At 41.1% G+C, this 27,980-nt stretch overlaps 1 protein-coding gene across 2 annotated transcripts; it reads right to left on the reverse strand.

The window, feature by feature from the left end:
• On the reverse strand, nt 1-27,980 carry SPAG16 (sperm associated antigen 16). Of its 2 annotated transcripts, XM_032956864.1 has the most exons (16): nt 27,844-27,980; nt 22,803-22,849; nt 21,957-22,055; nt 20,250-20,377; nt 19,652-19,789; nt 18,349-18,456; nt 16,056-16,173; nt 12,920-12,989; nt 11,866-11,990; nt 11,276-11,409; nt 9,596-9,739; nt 7,017-7,202; nt 3,865-3,991; nt 3,552-3,617; nt 3,315-3,441; nt 1-616 (listed from the first exon to the last, which is right to left on the reverse strand). In XM_032956864.1, the coding sequence occupies exons 1-16, from the start codon at nt 27,881-27,883 to the stop codon at nt 441-443; spliced, it is 1,833 nt and encodes a 610-aa protein (XP_032812755.1). In that variant the 5' UTR covers nt 27,884-27,980; the 3' UTR covers nt 1-440. The 2 variants fall into 2 exon arrangements, with proteins under 2 accessions (XP_032812755.1, XP_075924235.1); XM_076068120.1 differs by lacking the exons at nt 20,250-20,377; nt 27,844-27,980.

Consider the following 27,980-nt stretch of genomic DNA (forward strand, 5'->3'; position numbering starts at 1 on the left):
TTTTACCCTTAAAAAATGTTTATTACATTGTAATAAGAATGACAATTTCCACAAAAGACAAATGTTATACGTTTCAATTTAAGTAGTCAATAAAACCATAACTGTGATCAGGGAATATTTAACTGCAATGTAGTCGTTTGAGGCTTCCTTCAAATATAGTTGGATTGTCAAGAGATGCCATGAATAAAACACAAAAATCAACAAATTCACTTATGATGGCACCAGCATGTTTGGTTCAGTAAGAGGACTTGTATGAATTACACCTAGTCGTGTCCAATTTGTATTGGTGCATCTCCTCCCTGTTAAGTGTTTTACACAATTAATATAAAGTGGTTTTAGTTGGAAATGGACACCAAGCACACATATATAAAGAAATCGAATAATCGTGGTCTTGAAATGAACCTACCTACCCTCAATGCATCACCATGAATTATGTCGGGCTACTCCCACATTCGTATGGTACCATCTGAACCTCCTGAGAAGAGTGTGTCCCCATCTGGCGAGAAGACGACGGCCTGGACAGCGTCTTCATGGCCACTGAGTGTTTCCACGTGTCCCGTTAACAGATCCACTATCCGTACACAGCCGTCATCGCTGGCCACTGCCATTACGTGTCCTGTGTAAAGTGAGGACAAAGCGCACAAGGTAAGCAAGGGACACACTGGCAATACAAGCAAGGGAAGGAGGTGGTTAGGATGCTCAGGGGTCAGAGCACTGAGTTGGTACCACTGAGATCCTGCGTTTGAATCTGAGCAGCAATCAATAATATTTAGTCGGTTCTGAAATGGACTCGGATCTGATCAGTCCCAATGTGACCAGGCCCCATTAGACCCGACCCACGCACCCCGAGTGTATTTTCCTTCAATGTGCGGTTTAGAACTACACCTTCACATATAAACCATGAACAACTGTAAAAATGTTATCGGTTGCTAAATGTTAATATATTTTCCATTATAAATATTTACAATGGCACTGTTATTGGAAACAGCAGAGTAGCTGGCTAGGTGTCACACATGGCTAACGTTGAATTATCCAGCTATATGGTTTCAGTCCTGTCTAAAGGTCTTAACTTTGCTGTTGCCCCACGTACACTACTTGTCGATGAAATCATTGCTGAAATAGAATCAGCAGTTAGACATCTCCCTCATAATCAAGCTGAGATGACTAGGCACAAGGTTGCCAAAATTATTGAGAACAGCAAAGTACCAAAAACAAATATTCACTTCAGTGAAGCAAAATCCTTAATGAGAATTGAGAGCAAATAAAGATATCCAAATTCTTGCTGCTGATAAGGACCGATTGACTGTTGTGATTCCCCATGAGGACTATGATAATAAAATAAAATATTTACTCGATGAAGGTACCTTTAAATTAAACGAGACCCAACCAGCACCTTGGAATGTAAAACAACGGCAATCATTAACAAGTCATCAATTTCCAAGGAAGAGCAATACTTGATCAAACCAAGGGCATTAAAACCACCAAGACTTTATGGGCTACCAAAAATTCACAAACCTGATGTCCCATTAAGACTAATAGCACAATAGGCTCTGCCATGTACAAATTAGCACAATACGTAACGAAAAAAATACAGCCCTACATCGGTAGGACCTCTTCGTTCATCAAAAACTCTGAACATCTCGTAAATGTAATTAAAGATATCAAGCTTAATCCTAATGATATTCTCGTAAGTTTTGATGTGACCTCTCTGTTCACGAGGGTTCCGGTCAACGAGTCAATTAAATTACTCGACACTCCAGTGATAGCGAATTTGTACATGTAAGATTTTGAAATAAAAGCAATAGCTTCAAGCACACTAAAACCATCTGCTTGGTTTAGATATGTGGATGACACATTGGTGGTCTGGCCACAGGGAAAATATACACTGAACGCATTTCTAAATCATCTCAACTCGCAAAACCCATCCATCCAGTTCACCATGGAAGTGGAAGCTGACAGAACGCTACCATTTCTGGATATTCTGCTCGGACGGGGTAGAAATGGTAAAATAACACACAGTGTTTACCGAAAGAAAACGCATACTGACGCCTATCTGAATGCAGAGTCACACCATCACCCCGCACAGAAATCTGCTCTTATCAAGACGCTCATTCATCGAGCTAAGAAAGTGTCAGATGATGACAGTCTGAGAAGTCAAATTCAACATGTTAAAGAAGTGCTGCAAAAGAACGGTTACAATGATGCACAAATCAACAGGGCATTGAATACCAAAACCAAATCAAATAACAAGATCATTGAAACTGCGCAAGTAATTAAAACGAGCAAAATACCGTAAATTGTGGGAGTAACTGATAAACTAGCAAGATGTTTGGAAAAACAAAACATCTGAGTCAGATTTGGCATAGTACATGAAATACAGAATTTAATATCTGGTACAAAAGATGTATTACCGAAGCTATCAACAGAAGGCGTGTACAGGATGAACTGCACGTGTGGTAAATGTTATTTTGGGCAAACAGGACCAATGATCAGCACGAGACTAAAAGAACATCAGATAAATATTAAATTCTCCCAAATGCAACTGTCAGCAGTAGCAGAACACGCGTGCCAACAAGGACACTCAATTGATTTTGATAATGTTGAAGTTTTGTGACAAAACTAGCAACTACTGGCCAAGACTAATTAGAGAATCTATCGAAATTGAAAGAAATCAAAATAACTTTACCGTTCGGATAGCTACCGCCTTAGTGCTGCGTGTAAGCGGGTAATCAAATAATACATTATTTAAATGCATGCCTACAAACGGCAGCGTACTTCAATAAGAATTACCGTTGGTAGGGCTATTTTAATAAACACAATAGACAGGATGGACAAGTTCAAAGGGCTCGCATAATGCACATGCATAATGTACGTTGCCTCAGTAATCTCCCCCCCCCCCCCCACATTGTGCAAGAGCGCAGAAGGGTGGTCACCACATCTACGCCTCTATATAAGGAACGAAACAGCAAGACTTCTCCACAAATCTGGCTGTCGCCTGATGAAGCTAGTTGTAATTACTGGCGAAACGTCGTACTCAGATTGTAAATGTTGTGGCTTGGCTCTCCAACACACCGGTGTGCTGTACTAGTGACGAATTGGCCACGTTCTGTTTACGTGACAACCCTTACTAGTTGGCTGTGTCGGGTGGTGGCGGATTTTAACGACACATTTATATATTTACGCGTTCTAACCCAAAACCCTCTATTATGGATATATACATAAGTGTTGGATATGATGGTGTGATCTTTTTACACAAACAAACGGATGGAGATTATATGCGAACTGCTATGTCCAGTCTGAAAAATGCATCTTACCAGATGGATGGAAGGAAAGACGGTTGGCTGGATGTGGTCCCAGGTTCAGTGTCATGGTCGCAGTACCTTTACGCACATCCCATACTTTGATCACTCCGTATGAATCGCAGGATACTACGGTGTCGCCCTACAAAACAATGTACTTCCTATTAAAAAAAGACACTGAAAGAGGGCTCTCACATGGACCCAACTTGCAGCACTGATATTGCCATGCCATGTGCAGGCCATGAATATTACCTTAAGGTTGAAAGTGCCATGGTTGCAGGAGTGCAAATGTCCATAAAATATCTGTGCACATCTTCCCTGGAATAAAAGTTGCACATTATCACACGTTACTGTATGATACATAAATGGTTTGTGATTATAACAAATGCTATGCCCTCTCCATGATCGTTAATATTTATGTGCAATGTGCTTCTCAGTAAAAAGTCCATCCAGAAACACAAAGTACATCGATTACATTGCCACATCTTTTGAACAATACTAGAACAATAAAGTCTTTAAAAATAAAGTAAAATGCTGATTGTGAATGCATTACATATAACTTTACCGTTCGAGCATCCCACAAAGACAGGGTTTTGTCAGCTGAGCTGGTGAGCAGCGTGCTGGAGTAAGGGAGGAACTCCACGCTGTTGACAGAGTCGGTGTGGCCTCGGAGCGTCTGGCGACATCGCTCGCTGATACAACACAAACGACGGAATTTACAATCGTGAGGAAAATGCAGCGATTGCAGAAGAATTCGCCTTTTATGCTCCACTAATTGTACAGGGTTTACATGATCGGAACGATAAACATCCGATTCATACAAGAGTGGACAACTAGTAAATGAAAGAGGCGTTCTTCTTTCGCATTGGCCGATGTAGGTGCAGAGTAACAACTACAATTTCACACTCAGGTGGTCAAGCTAGATAACCGTGTAAGGAGCAGTGGAGTTTATCGCTGTGATGTCTCCTTCGTATTTGTAGATTGGGCATTGCATCGTTATATGTTGTATGGTCTGTTTTGGATGACCACAGTCGCACACTGGATAATTTAGTTTTCCATTTGTGCATCAGTTATCTGCATCTGCCATGTTTTGTGAGGATGCAGTTCAGGGTGGACCATGAGCTTCGTGGAAGATCAAAACCCAGGGATCGCATGTGTATCGCTGCAATGTCTAAAGAGGTGATTAAGTTGGCTAACAAATAACTACACAAGAATAGCCGAAGAAGCTAGAGTGTCCCCATAAAAAAAACATTGTACTTCCCATGTAATAAGACACTGAAAGAGGGCTCAATTTGATCTATTTAGCAGCATTACTACAGTTGTGTCATGTGCAGACCATGAATACTACCTTGAATATTACCATAAGTCTAGACCGACAATTGGGGCTGTGGAATATTTCCCAAATTGTGATTTAACCAAATCCATAAGTAAATGTATCAGACTATAATATGCATATTATTTTTCTTTGTATATGTTAGTCATGTTCGAAAATGTGTCCTTTGTTAACGAGTCAAAGTGATTTTCTGCTCAAATGAGCATCGAAGCATTTATTCTTACCTCCAGTTGACAGCTCTGAGTCATTGATGGATATTACACATTCCTATAACAGGGTAACCTCTCTCCAAAGGACAACTACAGTTGTGGTTGGCCATAAAAACCCAAATTTACAATTATATTAAATATCTATATATTTTGTCTCATGCAAATGTGAAGCACTTGATTTTTTTTCCATATTTGATTTCAACATTGTTATAATAAAAATACTGAATTGACATTTACACGTAAAATATACATATCTAAACTTTCAAAAGTTAAATTCTTATTTTCTTCATAATTGTGTTATCTTTTAAACTGAAAAAAATTGGAAGCACTTTTTTGTGAAATAAAACAAGCACCACGTTGCACAATTGCCTGTCTTAATTTTGCCAAAAAACAGTGGAACCCTGCCAAAGCAAACTCTGGCTAGACAGAACTTGGCTACCTGGATCGCACGAGGTCGGCCAAATAATGAAACAACTTCACAGCCTCCTTGCACCTTTGCTCAAATTTATTTTGATGGCCACTTTAGAGGAATAATCTCCACTGCCTCTCTCTGCGCCTCCCTCGCCCTGCGCCCAGTACCGCTTTCGTTCCTGTTCCTTTCTTGTTCCCCTTCAGTGGAACCAACTCCCACTGCACCACACAGAGCGATCATCTTCACCATAACTCGCAGCTTCCGTTTTTCCCTTAAAACAACCCCCAGTGGCAGCAGCATTGGTGACTATCCTGTTCTGATGAGCCCAAATAAAAAAAACTAAAGCAGTCCACAGTTGTCTGTATTACTGCCTTCCTCTCAGTTGGTCACATTTTATCAAATTTATTTTGATGGTGAACTAGCACAAGAGGTCCACAATGCACTTCTGCTGCTGGAGCTGCTGACGTTTTTTTTGGATAATGCATAGAGGTCGAGTGCATTTTACACTTGTATGCATATCGTTTGAAACCTATGGGCCACAGTGTTTGATGTCCGTACTCCACTATGATTCCACAAGTGGTGGGACAATCTCTGCTGGTGGGACAAAGTAGCCAATATTCTAAGTGCTCACCAGTTGACAGTGGACTTGACAGGCCTACCCTCACCGTGAAGTGTTTCTCACAATGTGTGTATATAGAGGGCCTCCTGGGGAACTAGGTAGGACAATTAGGTAATTCAGCACAGGGGTTGGGTCGGTGCATGTTGTTATCCATTGAACTTACCTGGAATTTCAAAGCAACTTAAGAGTTCCTGAAAGGTTTTCTCTCCAAAAATCAATCATATTTCCACGTTTACCTAATAACAAAACAAGCCCAAGGCTCTTGACTATATTCTCCTCACTTTATTCCCAGCTCTGTATTCGTTATTCTCTATCTCCTGACCACTATAGACGACTAAATATCAACAAAAACTAGAACTTTGCGGACAACTGATTAAAACAACTTCATATATTTACCTAACTTTACACTAATATACAGGTAGTCCCCGACTTACGATGGCCCGACTTACGATATTTCGATTTTACGATGGCGATAGCGATATGACAAAATTGTAAAATATTTTTAATTTCGCGCGGCAGGCAAATGCAGCAGTGTACGAGGTACGATACTGTACTTTATCATTGCCATCCTCCTCTTCCGACAACTAAGTTAATGTATCCATCAACAACCTAACATCGTTCAAATATGCAGACGATGGACAGAATCTTGGTGAGTACAATAGAATATGATACGTTACGATACGTTCAATGCATGTATGATACATAGCTTTAGCGATTTCATTTTAGAGTTACCACGATACGATACATACGTTCAATGCATGTTAAAAGTTTTTATAGCAGAGAGGATTGTTTCCTGTAAAATCTTTCTATGAAATTGCAGTTCATATAGGTAGGCTAAGAATGTACCTTGTTTTTTACTTTCAATTTTACTGTGCAATACAGTATTTTAATTAATAAATACATACAGTATATCGTTTATACAGTACGGTACTGTAAATTGCTCTGTTTTGCTAAATTATCACCATTCTTTAAGACTCCTGGGTAGGCAAGGCCATTTTTGACTTACGATACTTTCGACTTACGATGGGGTCGTCATAATGCATCTCCATCGCAAGTCGGGGACTACCTGTATATTGGTTTGAGCTCATCACCAACATGACCAGCTGTGATCAAATCAGAATATTTCCACACGCGAAGGCCTCACCTGTTGACATCCCAGACCTTGCTGGAGTTGTCCATGGAGCTGGAAGCGATGAAGTCCCCGCACGAATGCCAGGAGCAGCCCCACACGGCGTGACCGTGACCCTCCAGCGTCAGTACGCACGCGCCTTGCGAGAAGTCCCACACCTTCACTGTCGAGTCGCCGCCACCTGTTGCCAAGTTGGTTCCACTGAAGCGTGCACAAGTGCGCACGTGAACCGTCAAATTACACAAAGTAATTTTTTTTTTTACAATTCTTATACGAGCACGTGCTGAATATTTTTCATAAAAGGACTATACACAGATACGTAGTTTCATCCGAAGTAAAATCACATTTATTCCATCTGCCAATCGGTAGATCAGAGTATTTGTTTAATCAAGGCACCTTTAGGACCGCTTTAACCTCCCCGAGTCTCATCAGTAGGGTGCAACTTATTGAATAAAAACACTACTGGGATGCCTGATGTTACAGGCGAGAGACGTGAGCAGAGTGTAGCCCAAAGACTACCTTGCAAAACAACGGTGTGCTTAGACAGATTATGAGTATTTGATTAATTAACAATATAGTTATTTGCTTCATTGCCAATGTATGCGTTAACTGTTCACGTATTAAAAAAAAACAAATTAGGAAATGTTCTAGTTTCTTAAAGGGGATATATGTAACTAATTACAACTGCCTTAGAACTTCCACAGTGAGCAGTCCATCACCTTGCGTCTGAAGGGGACTCCTGAGAGATGATACCGACATATCTACTTGAGAGGACACGTTAACATAACTCTTATCCACACGAGGTGAAACACCATCATATGGCCTTCTAAGTCTCACACATTACTATATTGTCTTACTTCTTGGAGCATAATTAGGTGAAAATGTTACGTGTCGAGTCTTACTGTGCAGTCATTGAAGATTATCTCCCTCTATGTACCATGTCCTTTTTCAAACACATCGTGGCCTTCTGCTTAGCTGTCCATAATATTATGTAATTAATTTGCCACCTTTCCCCACATATTATACCTATAATTTTCCCAGTCAAAATTTAAGATATTGAGAATAATACCAAGGGCAGCTGCCCTAAATTGAACCCAGGATCTTGGCAATGCTGATGTAGTTCCTTTGGGAAAGCGAGCAACAGTGCAAAGTTCATTTTTTTGATTTAAAGCTTTCGTGACTGCAGTAATTCATATTCTTAGTTTTTTCGGTAAAGTCACGTTGAAGAGAAACAACAAAATAACAAAATATATATAAAACAATAAAAAATTCTCACGACGTTTCAACCATAACTCAAACGGTCATCATCAGGTGTGTCGGTTTGCATAAATTTATTTTGAAAACGGCATATTTATTTATATATATAAAAATAACGTTTGCGTCACGCGCAACGATTGGCTGTTTGCCAGGACTAGTCCATCTATTTTTTGAAAAGAGGAGGGGGGAGACGAAATTTGTTTTTATGTATGCTGTCTGAAAGCCACTGTAAGCGTGAACAATCAATCAAGAACTGAAATGATTTATCAAATCTTTCCAATGATTGCTAAGATAGAATCCATCTTCTCGGTTGAAATTGTCTCTGTGTTTGAGGAGCCTTTCAAAACCATCACTTTACCCTACATTGCTGGGATCACAAAAAAGATCTCCAAAATCTTGAATAAACACAAGATCCAGGTCCGTTTCAACACATTACATAAAATCCGTGATCTGGTTCCGTCTGTAAAAGATGTGATTCCGGACATACAATACCCTGGTGTCTACAAACTAAGTTGCCTCTGTGGTAGTAGTTACATTGGAGAAACCAAACGCCATATCTCGGACCGCATTCGTGAACATGAAGCAGACCTTAAACACGGTAGGACCAACACCTCGGCCGTAGCAGATCATTGTTCTAATTCAGTAGGCTCACAAGCCATTGACTTTTCCAAGACGGAGGTTCTTTGTAAGCCATCTGGCTTCCATGAGAGATTCGTTCATGAGGCTATCCACATATACAAACACAAAGACAATTTCAACCGAGAAGATGGATTCTATCTTAGCAATCATTGGAAAGATTTGATAAATCATTTCAGTTCTTGATTGATTGTTCACGCTTACAGTGGCTTTCAGACAGCATACATAAAAACAAATTTCGTCTCCCCCCTCCTCTTTTCAAAAAATAGATGGACTAGTCCTGGCAAACAGCCAATCGTTGTGCGTGACGCAAACGTTATTTTTATATATATAAATAAATATGCCGTTTTCAAAATAAATTTATGCAAACCGACACACCTGATGATGACCGTTTGAGTTATGGTCGAAACGTCGTGAGAATTTTTTTTTATTGTTTTATATATATTTTGTTATTTTGTTGTTTCTCTTCAACGTGACTTTACCGAAAAAACTAAGAATATAGTGCAAAGTTCATCCATAAGACGACGATTGGCATTTTAAATCTCAAAATGCATTTTAAGTTGATGATCAACTTATCACTTCAGTTTTAAAATAAAAAAACATCCATGGCAAGGATCTAAAACATTTACTCATAACAAATTATGCAAAGATAACCTCAAGTGATTCAACGATGTTGCGAAATGCTGGGATGTTTTACGTACGTTGGATTGAAATCGCAATCTCCAATCCAATCAGTGTGCCCCTGGCCAGTCATGATGATGTCCCCATTAGGAATGGACCACATCTTCCAAAGTTGATCATCACTGGCTGTCACGATAATCTCTTTACGAGGGTGTAGCGCCATGCTAGAGGAGAGAAAGAGATGGCATTTTGTGAGTCCAGGAATCATTTGGCAAAACACAAACTATCTACCATATAATGTTGCCATTTATATAAAATATATCTATTTTTATGCTATGTCAGTAAAATCTGCTTACATTTAATGTGAACTCAAATTGTGTGAACAATGTGATATGGCATGTGCTGGGGTGATTTTTACACTGAAATTTAAAGTTATTCAAAGCGAACGTCACAAACCTAACACTACGTGCAATGTCTTCACACCACTTAAAATGTAACGTTACTTTCCGGTAGGATCACGTGGTGTGTGACGATTGCTTGATCGTCACGTGATTGCTACCATACATTTTTCATAATCGTTGGCCCAGCCCCCATTGCACCACCTTGACTTCGATTAGCTGCCGCTTCACTTAAAGTTTACTTCTTTGCTATAAAGTTATACCTGGCTTATATAGCTACGTGTTAACTTTACATCCCCGTGACGTTACTTAAGTGTGGTTCAAGTAGTCTTTTGTGTTAAATTGCGTGGGTTAAGTGACCCACTGTGGGCCCACCCTGTCCATGTCAGAGCGAATAAACTTTGTGGAGCTCTTGTTTAAGGGCATATAATTCTGAAACCATACGGTCTAGCATACAATTACGACTCATGAAATTGGGTCACTTCGTAACAGGGACGTCGCAATATCGCATCTCCAAACCCCTCGCCTCCACATTTAACTTGCAATTTTTCAGTCAGATCTCAGGTTCCAGTTTTTTGTAATGCACAAGAATTCTGATAAATGTTCCATGAATCCTGAGTGCATGCCGTTTGAAATTTTTTGCACAGTGCACGACAATAAAATTATTTTATTATGAAAGAAGCTGTGTAATTAAATTCTTCCAATTACAATGCGTCATTCAGAAAAGGCATTATGGTTCTAAACTGTAATAGATTCTAAACTGTAAAAGGAAAAAATTGCATAAGCACGCATCCCTACCAGGTCACTTGCATTATGTACTATTACAATAAAGTTATGTTAGGGTTAGAATTCGTTGTATTAATTGCACTTCCAGCTGGTATTGAAAAAAACATATGTAGTTTTAACACAAAGACTTTTGTGACCAATATCATTCAGAATAAAGGTTTTTGGGTTAGATCGCATAAGTAAAAATGTATCGAAACCCTCCACCACCCGACACAGCCAGTAAGGTTTGCTACGTAAACAAAACGTGCCAATTAGTTACTGCTTCAGCCCACCGGTGTGTTGGAGAGTAAATCCACAATATTTACAATTTGAGTACGACGTTTCGCTGGTAATTACTATTCTGGCAGATCGCCGGATGACGCTGGATGTAATTACCAGCAAAACATCGTACTTCAGATAATCGTTTCAGATAATCGTCACTGGTGTTGGCCGTGAACGGGAATCGAACACGGGTCGGCGATTTTGTAGCACAGCGCGCTGACCGCTACACTACCATTCGCCACTTTATACCCACACAGACATACAGTAAGTAAAAAGGCTGTGTAATGTGCAACGGTTGATGTGAATGCCCAGCACCTGCTAACAGGCATCTCGTGTGCCTTGAGTGTCTGGGAAATCCGCAGCGAGCCACTGCGCATCGCGTCACTCGGCTGCTTTTGCACCTGGCCCAGGAGTGGATTGACCCGGGTATCCACGGGGAATTCTGAGTCCTGCAATGTGGGAAATATGCACCGCAAAAGGAGGCTTATTAATCACGTCTCTAAAGTTATAGTCTTTATTTAACATTTGTTACAGAGACTGTGTTGCCATTAGAGTCACTATACTCTGGGAATGGATGGCTTATAGTAGACCAACGTTTCGTGTTTCGCTTAAAAACAAACAAACATAAAATGGCCAGCCCCTCTTGATTACACTAAAAGTGGACTGCAGCACTGTGAATAGATTGAGCAATATGGCAGGTCATGTAATGTAACAGAGAATGACTTGATGGCGACATAAGAGATTGGTGCCAGAAAGATGTGGCCACGACTTGAGCATATTGGCACAAGACCCAAGAAAGTGGAAACAAATGAGGAAATGTGCAGTGGACACCTACGCGGGCTATCTGCCGACGGATCGTGATGACGATGATGATGAGTGGCAACGGTTTCACCGCGTAGTTTTACCTTGGGATGCCTCGCTGCAGAGCTCTTCGCCGGCTCGTCGGCTGGTGCGACGCCCTGCTGCCGGGCTTCTCGGAGACGGCGCTGAGACGGGCCTTCCACACCAGTCTCTGTTGCGTCGTGAAAGCCTAGCGCGCGAGGACACGGCAGCCTACGGTTACACGGAACATGCAGTGCCGCGCTAAAGCTATGAGTACAGGTTCTGGATGGCAATGCCGTCTCCTATTTGTTGGGTGTGTTAACAATGATGCACTCATGCAATATGGGAACTCGAGCGTAGGGATGGTGAATCGCAGATGTGCAGCCGTCGCACGTGTGATACCCATCTGCAGTGAGACGTGGTGTCAGGGATATCAAATACAAAATACGGAAAGAATGTGCACGATTTGGGTGTGGAGTTGAGGTGTTCTGTACATGTGTGCAATGCATTTAGTCTTGCCAGATTGAGTATTTTTTGTATGGGAAAAACCAAAGGATCTGGCAGGAAGGAATCACCTGAAAAAATATGAAGACTTAGGGGATTTTCAAGGTAAATAAGTAACCATGAATATCTATCTATGGTGGTTCATGATTGCATTTTTAGCCAGCACAACATTCAGTCTTGCTTTACATTTGTGAGCAGAAAAAGCAGCCAGTGCAGTTAAGCTCACAAAATAAGTTAATTGCATGAAATTAATGTAATAAATAGGCAAGTATTTCAATAGCATTGAGATAAAAGATGGGACAGGTTGAGAGTCAAGCAGCTCACCTGGTGAGCAAGTGGAAATAGTACAACGCATGTACATTACACTAAAATATACTTCCAACTGGGAATTGACTTCAAATTCTTTTGATGAAAACGGGAAAAATCCCAACATGCAATTATCTCATCCAGCTGGTATATACAGTTGGCGATGAATGCTGCAGCCACATTTCGCAGAAATTCTAATTCACGTACAATGCACCTACTTCACTCGTGTTTTTTGTTGTTATTATCTGTAGTTTACAAGTGCGTAAAAGTTACCCTTTGTCAAAATTGTAGAGGCGGTAAAAGATAATTTAAAAAGTAGTAACACACCTGCAATTATTGGTGTTGGCTCCTCAAGCCCAGACTCTAGACTGTGTAGAGTGGCTTGCAGACCAGCAATCTAAATTGGACAAAAGCAGTATTCAGAAGTTCAATGATCATTGTTCACAGCAGTCATTTATGAAGTCAGATCAGTGTCCACTGAGAACAAAGACAAACGGATCAATACAATGATGTGGGTATATACAAAAATATATTATTTTAAATCATCTCAATACAAATTTATAAATATAATTTAGTCCAGAAAAACTAAGTATTATACTCAAGAGACACATTTGTATTGTCTGAGTAAAGAACCGAAAAGGGTCATAGAAGACTGACTGGGGTCAAATCATTCCTAAATGTCATGCCGATAAAATATTGTCCCAAGTGTGAGGGACGTCAACCGCGAAAGGGACTTATTTTTTTTTACTTTATTAGGGACTTGGCATACGTAAAGATTTTGATTTAAAGCCTTCGTGACTGCAGGGATTCATATTCTTGGTTCTTTCGGTAAAGTCACGTAGAAGGGAAACAATAAAATAATAAAAAATATATAAAACAATAAAATTCTCACGACGTTTCGACTGCAACACAAGCGATCATCATCAGGTGTGAAAACCACAATAAAAAATTGAAAAAAGTGGCGGTTATTTTTAACGTTAGCACCACGGAGAGAGATTTGACAGTTTGTTCAGATGGGCGAGTCCATCTATGTTCGGAAAAGAGGAGGGGGGACATACAATACCCTGGCGTCTACAAACTAAGTTGCCTCTGTGGTAGTAGTTACATTGGAGAAACCAAACGACATGTCTCGGACCGCATTCGTGAACACAAAGCAGACCTGAAACACGGTAGGACCAACACCTCGGCCATGGCAGATCACTGTTATAATTCAGTAGGTTCACATGACATTGACTTCTCCAAGACAGAGGTTCTTTGCAAGCCATCTGGCTACCATGAGAGATTCGTTCATGAGGCTATCCACATATACAAACACGGATACAATTTCAACCGAGAAGATGGATTCTGGCTTAGCAATCATTGGAAGGATTTGATAAACTAGTTCGGGTCTTAATTGATTGATCACGCTTAAGGTGGCTTTCAGACCGCATCCATTATTTTTCGTCTCCCCCCTCCTCTTTTCCGAACATAGATGGACTCGTCCATCTGAACAAACTGTCAAATCGTTCTCCGTGGTGCTAACGTTAAAAATAACCGCCACTTTTTTCAAATTTTCTTGTTGTGGTTTTCACACCTGATGATGATTGCTTGTGTTGCAGTCGAAACGTCGTGAGAATTTTATTGTTTTATATTTTTTTATTTTATTGTTTCCCTTCTACGTGACTTTACCGAAAGAACCAATAATATATACGTAAAGATGTAACATTTGCCGAAGTGCGAGTCGCCAACGAACTTTGTCATACTGACACACAAACAACTACCACATCATACTAGCTAAACGACGCATTAGACACCGATTGAATATCAACAGTAAATTATTTTAGAATCTTTGTTTACAGCATTACACTGGGGGGAGGAAGTGGCAGTGTCTGATGTGCTGCCACGATCATTATGTATAGTAGAACCCCTCTTAATGGTGGTAATTGGTTCAATGAAACAGGTCGTTAAGTGGTTTGGTCGTTAAGCGAGTATGGGAAATACATGTTAATGACTTCATTATTTCCGATAGGATCGAAAGTTACCCTTTTTCATCAAAAAAACGTACCTTATAAGATTTAAACAATGGATATTATAAAGATACTAACACCATTATAAACAATTAATATTCAAATACACATGGTTAATAAATGCATGAATTAATAATTACTGTACCTACAACAGCCCGTCGTTAACAGGGGAATGATCGGTAAGTGAACACATTGGGCTCTATGGAGGCACTACACTACAATACACTACTCTACACTATACACTACACATTGGGCTGTATGGAGGTCCGTCATTACGCAATTAGTTGTTAACAGGGGAGGTCGTCAAGAGGGGTTCTACTGTAGCGTAATGTAACATCTCTGGTGGCATAGTATAAAAGCGTGTCTCAACTCTTGAGGGTTTGCTTGTGGAATCACTGAATGACTCGAATGTGTTGTTACATTTTTGGTAAATGTCAATATCCAATTCTTACTTCAAAATACGAAAATGTTAATAATGAATAGCTGTTACAAAACCCAATAAATAACAACCCAAGATTAATAGTAATGCATCACAATTTAAGAGGCATAACATTGGTAAAAGTGACTTACTAGAAACATAGGCACAACCAACTCACATTACATTTAACATCAATGGGCTGTCTGATGACCATAAATTAAAGTGTTTTTTTTCTAATGAACCAGAGGTAAAGAATCAAAATCAGAATATTAATTTAGACTGGAGGAATCCGATGAGCTATGAAGCTCTTTTTTCACAAATGTCCAGTTGGGGTGTGTCAGAAGGTTACAATAACAAACAATGCTAAAACACGATCAGAGTGCAAAGTACAAGAAAAGTAAGCAAATCGCTAAACACACAAAAATAAAAGCCACTGAGCTTTTAGCTTATTTTTTATAAGCGACCCGGCCACAGAATATTCAAAGTGGCTTATTACGTGGCAGTGGCTCATCACTCGGAAATGTATAGCAGCCAAATAATATAAACGCATGTTTCTAAATGTGGAGGGAAAAACGGGAGGACCTGGAGAAAACAATCCATGCGACCACGGGGAGAACATGTAAACTCCAAATAAACAGGCGTCAGGGTTGTCATACGGGCATCAGGGTCAGGATAGATGAGTGCTATCACACGGTGTATGGACGTATGTATGTTGAACTTTAACACCGTATGTAGGCAACGGTGCTAATGAGAGGTGCCGGGAAGGACAACAAACTAAATGCAAGGAGCATTTTGTTTAAGAAAATCAGTTCTGAAGTTCAAAAAGAAATGAGTTTCCAATCTAGATTTACAAGTGCATAGCTCCAGTGACTCCTTAATATCGTAAGGAAGATGGTTCCAGACGGCCGCAGAAACGCATGTGAAAGCGCGCGATGCGGTAACCCTCTTTGTTCAATGGGGCTAGCCAAAAGCCACCGCTGCGAGGATGACTGCAGTTCGCGTGATGACAGCTTACGCTCCTTGAATGTGTTAGCCTGACCTGTCCCACTGCTCGGTCCCGCTCGAGCTTGGTGAGCATCTTCTCCTTGAGGGCAGCTTCATACTTCTCTCTCAGTGACCGGAGAGCTGGCTCGTACGAGGCATAATGCTTTTGCAATCTGAAGGAACAGATAACGAGCATGTTCACGGATTGCTACATTTGGCTGTGAGAATAATTTCTTAAGCTTTCCGGTGAGCTCAAACAACGATAGTTTGCGCCTTAAAATGCTCGTACACGTGGGAATTTTTTAATGTGTTTGGCTATGTCGGGTGAAGGAGGGTTTCACGCCATGAATTGTGCCAGAGAAGTTACACGACCCAAACATAAAAATCAATGATGTATCATAATACTGGCTGAGAAACTAGCATGTTTAGAAGATTGCTATGAATTAAGAAAACCAGCAAGCACATTATAAAATAACTTGTGAATGAATGGATAACTTAGAAGCATGATGACTGTCCTGATCATTTATTTTTACAGGCACTTAGGGGGACGACATTCAAAATTATTGTCATCGTTGTTTACCGAGGAAAGCCTGCCAAGTTTTTTGCAGTCGTGGCAATGTTTTCCATCTATATTCAAATTGAGTAATTTAGCAAAAGACATTAAGTGATTATAATAAATTAAAAGTGTGTGTTATTACATATAACTCGCTATCACGCAGTCGATCAGGGCAGCATATATTGGAATAAAGTGAGTAGTGAAAAATAATTGTATTAAGTTCAACATGTTATATATATATTTAGATAGGGGGTGAAAATGTAATTGGCAATTTTTTTTTTATAGACGCGTGGGAAGATTCTGCTGACACAGTAATGAGTTGTCATGGGTTTTTTTGGCCAGTGATAATTTTTTTTTCATAATCTTCATATATTTTTGGTTAAATTCAGAGCTACCTATTTTGAAAATGTACAGGGGTCGGAAGTCCTGGGTGAAAAGGGTGAGAGTCAAAACGTTTAAACAAGAGGTAGATGCGGGAAGTGAAACACAAAAGGAACCAAGTAGCCAAACAGCATCCACGTAGAGGCAGGGAAGAATCAGAAAGTTATATGTCTAGCTTAACCAGGAAGATGGGAATCGGCAGCTCGAATGACTAAAGAAAAATAATCACATAAACAAATGGAAATATGAATATAACATGCACATGAAACAATAAAAGGTTTTACCCTTCATGGTAAAGATGTTCAAACAACAAATATATACCTATTATATTCTTAGCTCTTTCGGTAAAGTCACGTTGAAGGGAAACAATAAAATAATAAAATATATATTTATTGTTTTATATATATTTTATTTTTTCCCTTCAACGTGACTTCACCGAAACAGCTAAGAATATGAATTACTGCAGTCACGAAAGCTTTAAATCAAAATATATACCTTTTGCATGGCATCAAGTCTGCATTAACCACACATACGTTGACCACAAGTTCATGTTTTGCCACAACTACTTGTGGTTAATGCAGACCTGATGCCTTGCAAAAGGTATATATTTGGTGTTTGAACATCTTAACATGTCATATTTTATTGCCAGAAAGGGTAAAAACCTATTCTCATTGTTTTATCTTCATCCACATGTCCTGCTCAACATAATGACCCACGGGGTAGATAATGTCCATTTCACAAGATATTTTGGTAACAGGAGACAAAATGAAAGTGCCCTGCTCAAGTGAGTGTGGGGGGGAACGCTTGTCTCGAGTGGGAACCCTCAGACAAATGGGGAAATACCACATTTACATGGATGGGGCTATTCTCCTGAATAGAACATTTCCTGAAACAATTATGCAGCAATGGCAGGAATGCAGCTGTTGATTCAATGCACATTGGTTCAGTGACTCAGTGCTCCTACCAATACCAGTGGTTAGGAGCATGACCTATAATGTGGATTATTAAAATTATACATAGGCCCGTGTATAAGCACATTTTAACTATTGATCTTGTCTAATTTGTAATGCCAATCGTGTTTGTTATTTTAGTCTCAAGAGCATATACTTTGCAAATTATAGTAATGCCTTCTTACAATCAGATATCAAAAATTTGTGAAAAAAGAATTATTCTAATCAAAAGAGTATGTTCTTAACTATAACTCAATATTAGGCAGATTAATCGTTACATACCTATTCCACACTCGGAAAGCTAAGGTTACCTACGAGATATTGCTCCGCTACTGGACTACATGACTGCCGCACAGGGAGTGTAAACATAAAACGTGAGTGGGGTGTGCCATCACTTTTTTCAACCACTGATTTTCCAAATATAGGGAAATCAAGTTTTTTGTTTGTTTGTTGTAGTTTACCTCTTGAGGTCGTTCAGCAGCCTGTTCTTTTCTTGCAGCACCCTCTGGTGGTGCATGCGGTGGTGATCCCTCTCTTTACGAAGGGTCACCAACATGTCTTGCGTTTGTCTGTAACGCGCTCAATCCGAGTGATTTGTTAAAGCAAAGATCATACGTACCACGCCGTAGACCAGCGAGTGTTTACATTTACTAACAGGGTGGCCCAAAAACGTCAGGATGTCATAGGGTTATGCTTATTTGAACAAATGTTCAAACTGACTCCAATTAACATTAATTATCTTTCGAAATTAATTTAGGACTTGTTTTTGAAGGTCACAGCTGCCTTCTTTAGCATACCTAAAAATGCAACTCATTCGTCTTTTATACAAGTTTCTTTCCATTTTAAAAATTCATCTAAAAATGAAAAATACAATTTTAAATAATGAAAAGAGATAAAATATTAACTTAAAGTATAAACAATAAAAAATAGTTTAATGCCAGTGTTAAAACAAATGCAACACCCTATGTGCCATGACTTTTAGGCCACATTGTAAGTTGGAGAATTGTATTTTTCCATATTAAAATGAATACATTGTAAGTCGTACTTTAAAACGAAATACAGTGAAAGCCATCTCATTCACGAGACCAAAATTGTTTAACTTAATTTTGACATATGAAACTAACAAATGTGCAAGCAGAACTGCAGCATCCCCAGAGCACTTGATGACAATTCATCAATGTGCTGCTACTCACTAGGGCAGGGGTCGGCAACCTTTTAAAGAAGAAGAGATCTTTTTTTGTTTTTGTATTTGACCAAAATAGCTCGAGAGCTGCATCACACACAGAGCTACTTGTACACAAACACAGCAGCAGCAAGTATACTGCAGATGACAAACACATTCTAAATTAAATAAACGAAATTGGTGATGGAATAAACTGAGTCTATTTAGTGTTTTTTTCCCACCAAGTTATACTTTATCAATGCAGTTTGACTGTTGGTCACTATGATCCCATTCCCTGCCATATTTAGTTTGCTTCACGTCAAATTACGTTTAAGATATAAGTAACAAAAAACTATGGCTGTCACAAGGGGGCCGCTAAAGAGCTGCATGCGGCTCCGGAGCTGCAGGTTGCCGACCCCTGAACTCGGGTCAGCCGTAAAATATTTAGCGATTTCCAGATACAGAATAAGTCGTACAACCCATCGAACCTGCGGATAACAACGATTTTAATATCAGAGAGTTGATGCATATGAGGCATTTCACTGCATAGTATAAACCCTCATAAGCCAGCAATGTTCATGGTGTTGAAGAGATCGGAGGACCTGGTGGCATCCTGGAACTTGGCGAGGTCTCTGTGTAAGGACGTGAGTTTGTCGTGTAGCTCCTGGTTCTGAATGTAGACATCGGACACCGTTCCTTGCTCAGCCTTGCCAAGCTGCTCCTTTTCCTGCAACTCGTACCTGTCCAGGGGTTAAACACCACAGCGAGGAAACAGACACTGGTGTCACAACCTCACAATGGTTAATGTAACAACAAATGGATAATAATACCCGAATACGACGCCACCATGAAAATGCTTCCAGGATTGAAAACAGTTCAAAACATTCCCTGCAGGTGCACAATACAGCACACCACAGGTTGGAGTCGTATAGCATGTAAAGTATATGCAACCACATCTTAAGATTATGTACAGAGCAATAGAATGTGGGTATCCTGGGGAAAGGAGGGTTAATAATTTGTTAATAAAGAAAAAGATGGACAGGCAGGCGCAAAGAGAAAGGTTTTGAACCTGGACTTAAACAGGGGTAGGGAATCGATAGTTGGGGGAAGGACGTTTCTGACAATAAGGTTAACAATTCACAGTACCAAAAACACTGGAATAAAGAAGAAAATGTAATAAATATAGGATTTTTTTTTTACCATTCGCTCTGAAAGCAGTCAAGGGTACGGCTCATGCCCATCCGAAACAGAAAATTGCGTACAAAGTCATCAATGGCCTCAAGTTGTCTTGTCACTGGGGGCTTTTCCCCCACGCCCTGCCGACGCACCTGTTGGAGAAACCCCCCCCCCCCCCACCATAAAAGTCAGACGTGTCACAAATTCAATCCCATTATTTAAAAGCAGGGGGTAGTGGTAATGTTCATGTCCAAAATGTAATTCTGACCTGCTGTCACAGCGCCCTCGAGTGGCATCACTGGGGTATGGCTTTCCTACCTTAACTAGATTAAGGACTCGGTACACATCAATCAATCCAAGATGGTTTACGCGTCACATTGACCATGAAGCTGGAACAGAAGCATGTATCGCACTCAATTAAACTAAACAGAAGCTAAAATAAATGTATTTCAGCCGCTCTTGAAAGAACCGGTTATCAGGGCGAACTCGACTTCAATTGGCAGACTGTTCCAGACCACCAGGGCTGCAGATGAAATCTCCGTTTTGCTGTCCTAAGCCGAGTGGATTTCACACACAGCAGGTCAATGGCAAACCGGGCGTAGGTTTGGTGACGGTAGATATGGGCGCACGGCATTGCTCAGATAAATTGGTTGACCAGTTGTCTTTGCTATCGGAGTGAGCACTGCGACATTGAGCTGGACTCTCACATGCAATTGTAACCAGCGCAGCTCCTTCAAGAGGTGTTAAGAGCTTGAGAGGTGGAGCCAGGCAAATGACTCCAGCGAGGGTGTTTTTCAGACGATGGAGACGTTGTTGAGGCCATCAGCTTTGAGGGGTTGAATTGTAGGCTTTCGAGCATCAGCCAGTGGCGTGCAGGTGTCGTACATTCTAAGACCACGTTTATTGTATTAGGACCAAAAGTTTTCAAAGAAATGTGGAGCTGGGTATATATATATTTACGTATGTATAATTGATGTATGGATACCCAGAAACTCTGTATGAGCTTAGCTACTGGAGACATGTAAGCTGCAATGATAATGGGGCCCAGAATGGATTCTTGTGGGATCACGGAAAAATATTCGCGCCAATGCGGTGATCGGCAGATTATGGGAAGAGCCGCGCAATTCCATTAATCCGCGAAAAATGCGGCGAATTACAGGGGAATTGCGGCACGTGACTCACGGCTAAATTAACACGCAATAAATTTGCGGATTACAATGTTGAGATTCAAGTCTAGAAACGTAAAAAAATCTTACCTCTGCATATCTCTGCCGCTTTGCTCCTGTAGCTCCAAATTAGCCCCACTCAATTCTATATAAACTAAAATAAATAAGGGATGTCTATTGAACTCCTTTGACACCATACATAGACAACCGTGCTTATCGTATGTGTATATATATCTGCATAAAGACTTATAAAACCAGTTTTCTTACTAAATTAATGCATATTGCACACAAAGTTAGGTCATAGTTTATCTTTGCTTTATTACGATGACCCACATGATCCCATCCGCAAGTCATGGTAACGTTGCATGTGCAAGACGTAAAATAAAAAGGCATTGAAAAATATTAATTTTGTAGAGCTACATGCAACTGGAGTTAGGAAGGTTTCATCATTTATCCTCAGATTTCGATGTGTGAAAGTAGATGTTGTGATACTCGAAAATCCCTCTTGTATCTCTTTCAATATGTAAAATAGAATTGAGTAATAAATATGGGAAAAAATCCTTACAGTAGCTTGCACATCTTCACTCAGCTCCTGAAGGCTCCTTACGGCAAAGTCAAGGTCTTCATCAGCGTCCTGTGCACTGCCTTCATCAGCAATGGAGACCTATGGACGATTGTAATTGAGGCAAAATATCATTCACATTTTAGCATGCTTAAACAAAAATGAACGCAAAAAACACTCAGATGTCCCTAAAGAACTGTATTGTGGTCCAATTGTTCAGAAACTGGTGGTTTCTCTATGACGCACAAATTCCAAGTGCTTTTTGTACTCGTGTTTGTGTTGTTTGAAGCTTGCGGTTTGACACCCTGCACTATTTCTCTATTATGGTGGGTTTTTTTTCCCATTTGCAGGTTTCATAACAGTTATCATACTTTTTAATAAACTTCATGCACAAAATTTTTCTTCCATGAAAATTAAGTATTTGATGCTACTTACAGCTAAATAAAAATTCTAATTGCAATTTAACATGTTTTTATTGTCATTGGTGATTTTGTCCAGGCCATGGACACGTTGTGCATGATTTATTGAATTATCTAACAGAGTATAATCCACGTTCTCACTTTTGTAAAATAAAAAAAACTGGGTCACTGTATATTGATATGGATAATTACTTTTGGAAAGATGTAAACGTGCAATGTTTGCACAATTAATCGATGTTTTCCTTTAAAATATTTGTAAGGACACTCATAACATACGGAAGGGTAACTCATTTTAGGATGCATAGGTGGACTGTATCAAATGTAAACAATATTCACTTTTAAACTTTAAAGAGTGCATGTCGCAGTTATGGATTGTTTTATACTGAATTGATACCCTAAAATTACGTACAATCCAGTGATATACACCCACCTCTTCATAGCGGTATTGATCTTCAGCATCATCAATGATTGTAACCTCTGTAATAAGGAGTCAAGGTAATAGAGAAAGCATATCCCATCTCTGTACACGGCACTCTTTCTCTGTTGGTAAACTTGTTAGAAAGATATTCTTGGTTCTTTCGGTAAAGTCACGTAGAATGGGAAACAATAAAATAATAGAAATATAAAACAATAAAAATAAAATCGCATAGCAGGTTTAATATCAGCTTCAGGGTAGGATAGCCACGCTATCTAAAAAAAAACTCTTTAAAACCTTCTACATTGGTCAGTTTTACTTGACAAGGTGGGGTTACGTACATTACCTAGCACCATATACATCGTAATGCATAATATTTACATCTAACCAAGGAGGCAGGTACAGAGCCTCAAGGTTCAAGTCCCACAAGGCTCCTTGGTTAATACTGCGGGATATTAACTGTAACACAATTTCCGTCTGTTTCAGTCGACCTTCAAGATTCCACAATGTCGTTCAAAGAACAGGAGGTGGGTGGCCAGTACCACGCCCGACTGTCTTTGTCTCCCTAGTGGGGTGGTTTACTCACCACACCAGGTACTCATTTGAGATCGAGTCAATCTAGGGGAGCCCAGGACCAGTTCAGATAATCGTCACTGGTGTTGGTCGTGAACGGGAATCAAACTCCGACAAGAGCAAATAGCAGCGACTAGACCACGTGTGTATGGCCGTACAATCTGTGCACTTAGAACACTAGTTGACTTGTGGAGGTATAAATAATAAAAAAAAATCTCATACATTAATTAACAACACTGCCTTAAAAGTTCATCTATGTGCTATGAGGAAGAGCCAATGTCTGAAACGTCACCTATATATATTTATATTTCCATTTTCAGGCCAATGTAATTGAGGTTTTTTTATTTTGGGACTTTTTTGCCAGTATCTAAATTATTAAAAATAAGAAATGTTTTACCCTTTCTGGCAATAAAACAGGTATTACCATGTTCAAACACCAAATAGATGCCTTTTGCAAGGCATCAAGTCAGCATGAACAACACGTACTTGTGGTAAAACATATTCAGTTCCAATAAAACTGGGTAACTTTCCCCTTAACAGAATAACAACATATGGTGGTGACCACCAGGCTAATTACAATAGTTACAACGTAACTGCTACTACGGACCGGGACCAACAGCTTCGGCCCGGGTCCACGTGTTTGAGACTCGTTGAACGGAGAATGTAGACGAAAGTTTCTTCCAGGATGAACAACAACCCTGGTCCCTCTCGGGAGCCGGCTTATAGTCTCTGTGGCGTGGCCGGCTCTGCCCCTGGCCACGTCCTCCTTCCAGAATCCTCGGGAAGGATCTGGGTCCCAATCACATGACCACCCCTAGCCCCCACTTGGGGCCCCTTTGTCAACTTAACCGGTCACGTGTCCTCCCGGGTCAACCAGAGTGCCATGGCCTCACATAACCTCATCCTTCGCTCGGCACCCACACACCCTGTCCTGTAGGGTCGGCACTGCAAGTCAACCGTGGTGCCATCTAGCGCTGTTATTCAGCGCTCACCGGGCCCCTCTAGGGCCGGTACTACACCCACACCATTGTGAAAATCCGCGATGTCGCTACACCGCACGCCGTGCCCCTCTAGGGCCGGCAATGAACTCAGAATTTTGACATCCAGCGACGTCACTACACATGCAAAAAAACATGCTCTGATAATATATACATTGTCTTTGAATTGCATTGCCTTTGAACCTATTCTTATTTTTCATCATTTTGACACTGGTAAAAAGGTCCCAAAGATATAACTGCTAGACCGAGCTATACGTGCTCTGCTACTTGCATTGTCTTTGTACTGTTCGTCTTTTGACCTTCTCTGGTCTGACACTGGTGAGACAAGGGCATAAATAAGACTGTCTCTGGTGTAGGCCAATCAGTGTAAAAGACAATGCATATTTTATCAGAGCATGTGTTTGCACATTCACCACAAGTATGTGTGATTAATGCAGACATGATTCCTTGCAAAATGTATCTATTTGGTGTTTAAACATCTCTGCACCTCCTGTTTTATTGCTAGAAAGGGTAAAACCTATTCTTATTTTTCATTACGTGTTTTTATTTGTGCACCACTACCAACGCAGTATCACTAAATCGTAGTACCAACGCAGTATCACCAAATCGTTTACTTTTGCAGAAGGTATGAAGATGCGGCGATTAAGCCTGCGATAAATGCAGATTCACGTTAACAATGATCTAGTCATATGTCGCCCAAACCATCATTAGCGTTGTGGAAAATAAAGAAAATAAGCAGTCTCTCCACATGAAAAATAGTTACTTCTTAAACAACGCATCAGCCGCACACATGGTCTTCTGGGAGTATATAAGTTCAGCAGCATTGACTCAAGACAAACAAACTCTGGACCTGCGTCAACACGCAGTGTCTCAACAGCAGTCAGGCTTGCTTGAATCAATGGACGTACACCTGTACATTGTGGCTACGGTGCACGTGACACCCGCAGCCACAAGAGGTCGCTAGATTCAATGCGATAGTAAATATTGTTCACATAGAGCAGTGGTTCTATTAGTCTGGTTCCCGGCCCACCGGTGGTCCGCGACGGTCCTCCAGGTGATCCGCGGGACTGTGATGCAAACGCAGGTTGATCCGGACAATAATGACGTTTATACATTTTGTTCAGACATTCATTAAAATTTTACTTCTAGATGTGAAGCTTTCGTGACTGCAGGCATCCATTCGCTTGGGTTCTTTCAGTAAAGTCACGTAGGTAGAAAAATTAAATAAAAAATAATTTATCACGACGTTTCGATCGCAACACAAGCGGTCGTCCTCAGACGGAAAAAAAATCCAGAAGTGGAACTGCTGAACCAGCGAAAGAGCTGTTACAAGGTTATATATGTGGCACGGGGCAAGCAGTCGGGATCTGAGGTGTAAAGGAAATTGGTTGAATCACATCAATTCCATACACCCATCCATCAAATTCACCATGGAAGTGGAAAATGATGGCAAGCTACCATTCCTGAATGTTTTGATCAAGAGGCCTGATGGCTCGTTGGGACATTCCGTCTACAGGAAAGCCACCCACACGGATTCCTATCTAAAGCCCGACTCCCACCACCTTCTGGCCCAGAAGAACTCCCTCATCAAAACACTACACCATAGGGCCCGCTGCATCTCCGACCAGCGCCACCTAGCCAGTGAACTGGAGCACATACACCAAGCCCTCAAGATGAATGGATACTCACACCGCACATTCTGCAAAGCTGTAGCCCCAACCATGGGGAGACAACCATCTGAGGGCCCAATGAAAACCATCACCTTGCCATACAAAGCAGGTGTTACCAAAAGGATTTCCAAATTCTTAAACAAACACAAGATCCAGGTCTGATTCAATACAGTACCCAAAATCTGTGATTTGATCCCATCTGTGAAGGATGTCATTCTTAACATGCAATACCCTGGTGTCTACAAACTAAATTGTGTCTGCGGCAGCAGTTACATTGGAGAAACGAAACGACATGTCTCGGACCGTGTTCGCGAACACAAGGCAGATTTGAAACACGGCAGAACCAATACCTCTGCCATGGCTGATCATTGTTATAATGCAGTGGGCTCACACGATATTGTTTTTTTCCGAGACCAAGGTACTCTGCAAACCTTCGGGCTACCATCAAAGATTTGTCCATGAAGCAATCCAGATTTATAAACACAGAGACAATTTCAACCGAGAAGATGGGTATAAGATAAGCAATCATTGGAAGGACGTTATTAACCAAGCAAAGTCGTAACTTGCTGTGGTGCTTCCATCCTTCCTGCCGTTTGGCTGTTATCTCCGACTCTCTGAGTTGCATTGCGCTGTGAGGTGCCTCTGCATTAACGGGCTGGGGTCTCACTAACATGGCCACCTCTGCTCCCTTAGCCTCGATGTATCGATGGTTCTAGCTGTGTGAAGGGCTGTGTGTCTTACGCATATACTCAAATAGTTATATCAACTTGTATCGCGCCAATCATTTTGGGAGAGAGGACGACTCAAAAGGGCAAGAAGAACTGTAGACAAGCAGGGAAGGAGGTGATGCAATGAGCCGACGCCATCAATTAATTGCCCAGGCTCTGCGTTCCTCTATATATAAGGATAGGTATATATGTCGAACTTCGGTCAATGAATGACTGTTTACATGTGGAAGGAAACCGGCACACACGGCGAATACCCAAGCGTGCGAGGGGGAAACACTCTATCCCATACAGATGTACCAGACCCGAGTCCACATTTTTTTCTGTACAGTACTGCATTCTGCTGGCGAGCCAGGAGAAAGCAGTACCAGGGGAAGGGAGTTTCATACCGTGTCAACCCATACGGTTCACCCGTATTCTTGTACAGTGAAATTTAGTTTGCAGGTCCATACGGCGTACAGCCGTTTCAATACGGGGGGGGGGGGGAAACACATTTATTTTGTCTATATGGGACTTTGTAGGATGAACATTGAGATTTATAAGCGGCAAGGGACTGGCCAATAAGTTATGCATTGGTCTGTAATAAGGTAGGGCAATGATAAGGGGTTGACAGGTATGGAGTTTCGCAATATTTGCGTGGATCCACCAACCCTTTTTGCTGATGCCCGCTGCAGGAAACCACGCGCACAACACAATCGCGTCGACCAAAAAACCCCACAAAGTAAACAAATTATCTGGTGATGCTGCCGCCTGGCGCGTTGGCAGCGGTGCACAAAACACAACTGACACGAAGGGCCCATTGCCCGAAACGTCGCCCGTTATACATTCCACGTTGAGACCGCACGCACACGCACACGCGCGGCGTTGTGTACGAACGAGTTCGCTATCGAGGATCGCTGGGGACCTCCCAGCAACAGCTTTTGTTTAGTGACGGTCAAGCGCCGCCGGCGTGTCCAGGGAGGCCGCGGACTAGGAGGATCAGGGGGATGGGATCAGGGGGACGGAGAGTATCAGGGATCAGGGAAGAATCAGGAGGATCTGGGGGTACGAGGGGGATCAGGGAGGAAGAGGAGGAGGATCAGGAGGATACGCTCCAGGTAGAAGGCGCCGTTCGCCGCGTCCGCGTCCATCGTCACCGCCAGGCAGAGCGAGCCGAGCGCGGTTACCACGGAGACCGCGTCCAGCGCCAGTCTCGCGAGATTTTCCTGCAACCAACTCTCCAATGTA

Source organism: Petromyzon marinus, chromosome 19 (assembly GCF_048934315.1).
Source record: "Petromyzon marinus isolate PM22_M1 ecotype Great Lakes invasive population chromosome 19, UKy_Petmar_22M1.pri1.0, whole genome shotgun sequence".
NCBI lineage: Eukaryota > Metazoa > Chordata > Hyperoartia > Petromyzontiformes > Petromyzontidae > Petromyzon > Petromyzon marinus.

Coding starts and splice junctions, on each gene's coding strand:
- SPAG16 (XM_032956864.1), bottom strand. CDS start 27,883: ATGGACGCGGACGCGGCGAACGGCGCCTTCTACCTGGAGC. Junction 22,056..22,802: donor ATCAATACCGCTATGAAGAG/GTGGGTGTATAT, acceptor AATCGTCCATAG/GTCTCCATTGCTGATGAAGG. Junction 3,442..3,551: donor ATGGCACTTTCAACCTTAAG/GTAATATTCATG, acceptor ATTGTTTTGTAG/GGCGACACCGTAGTATCCTG.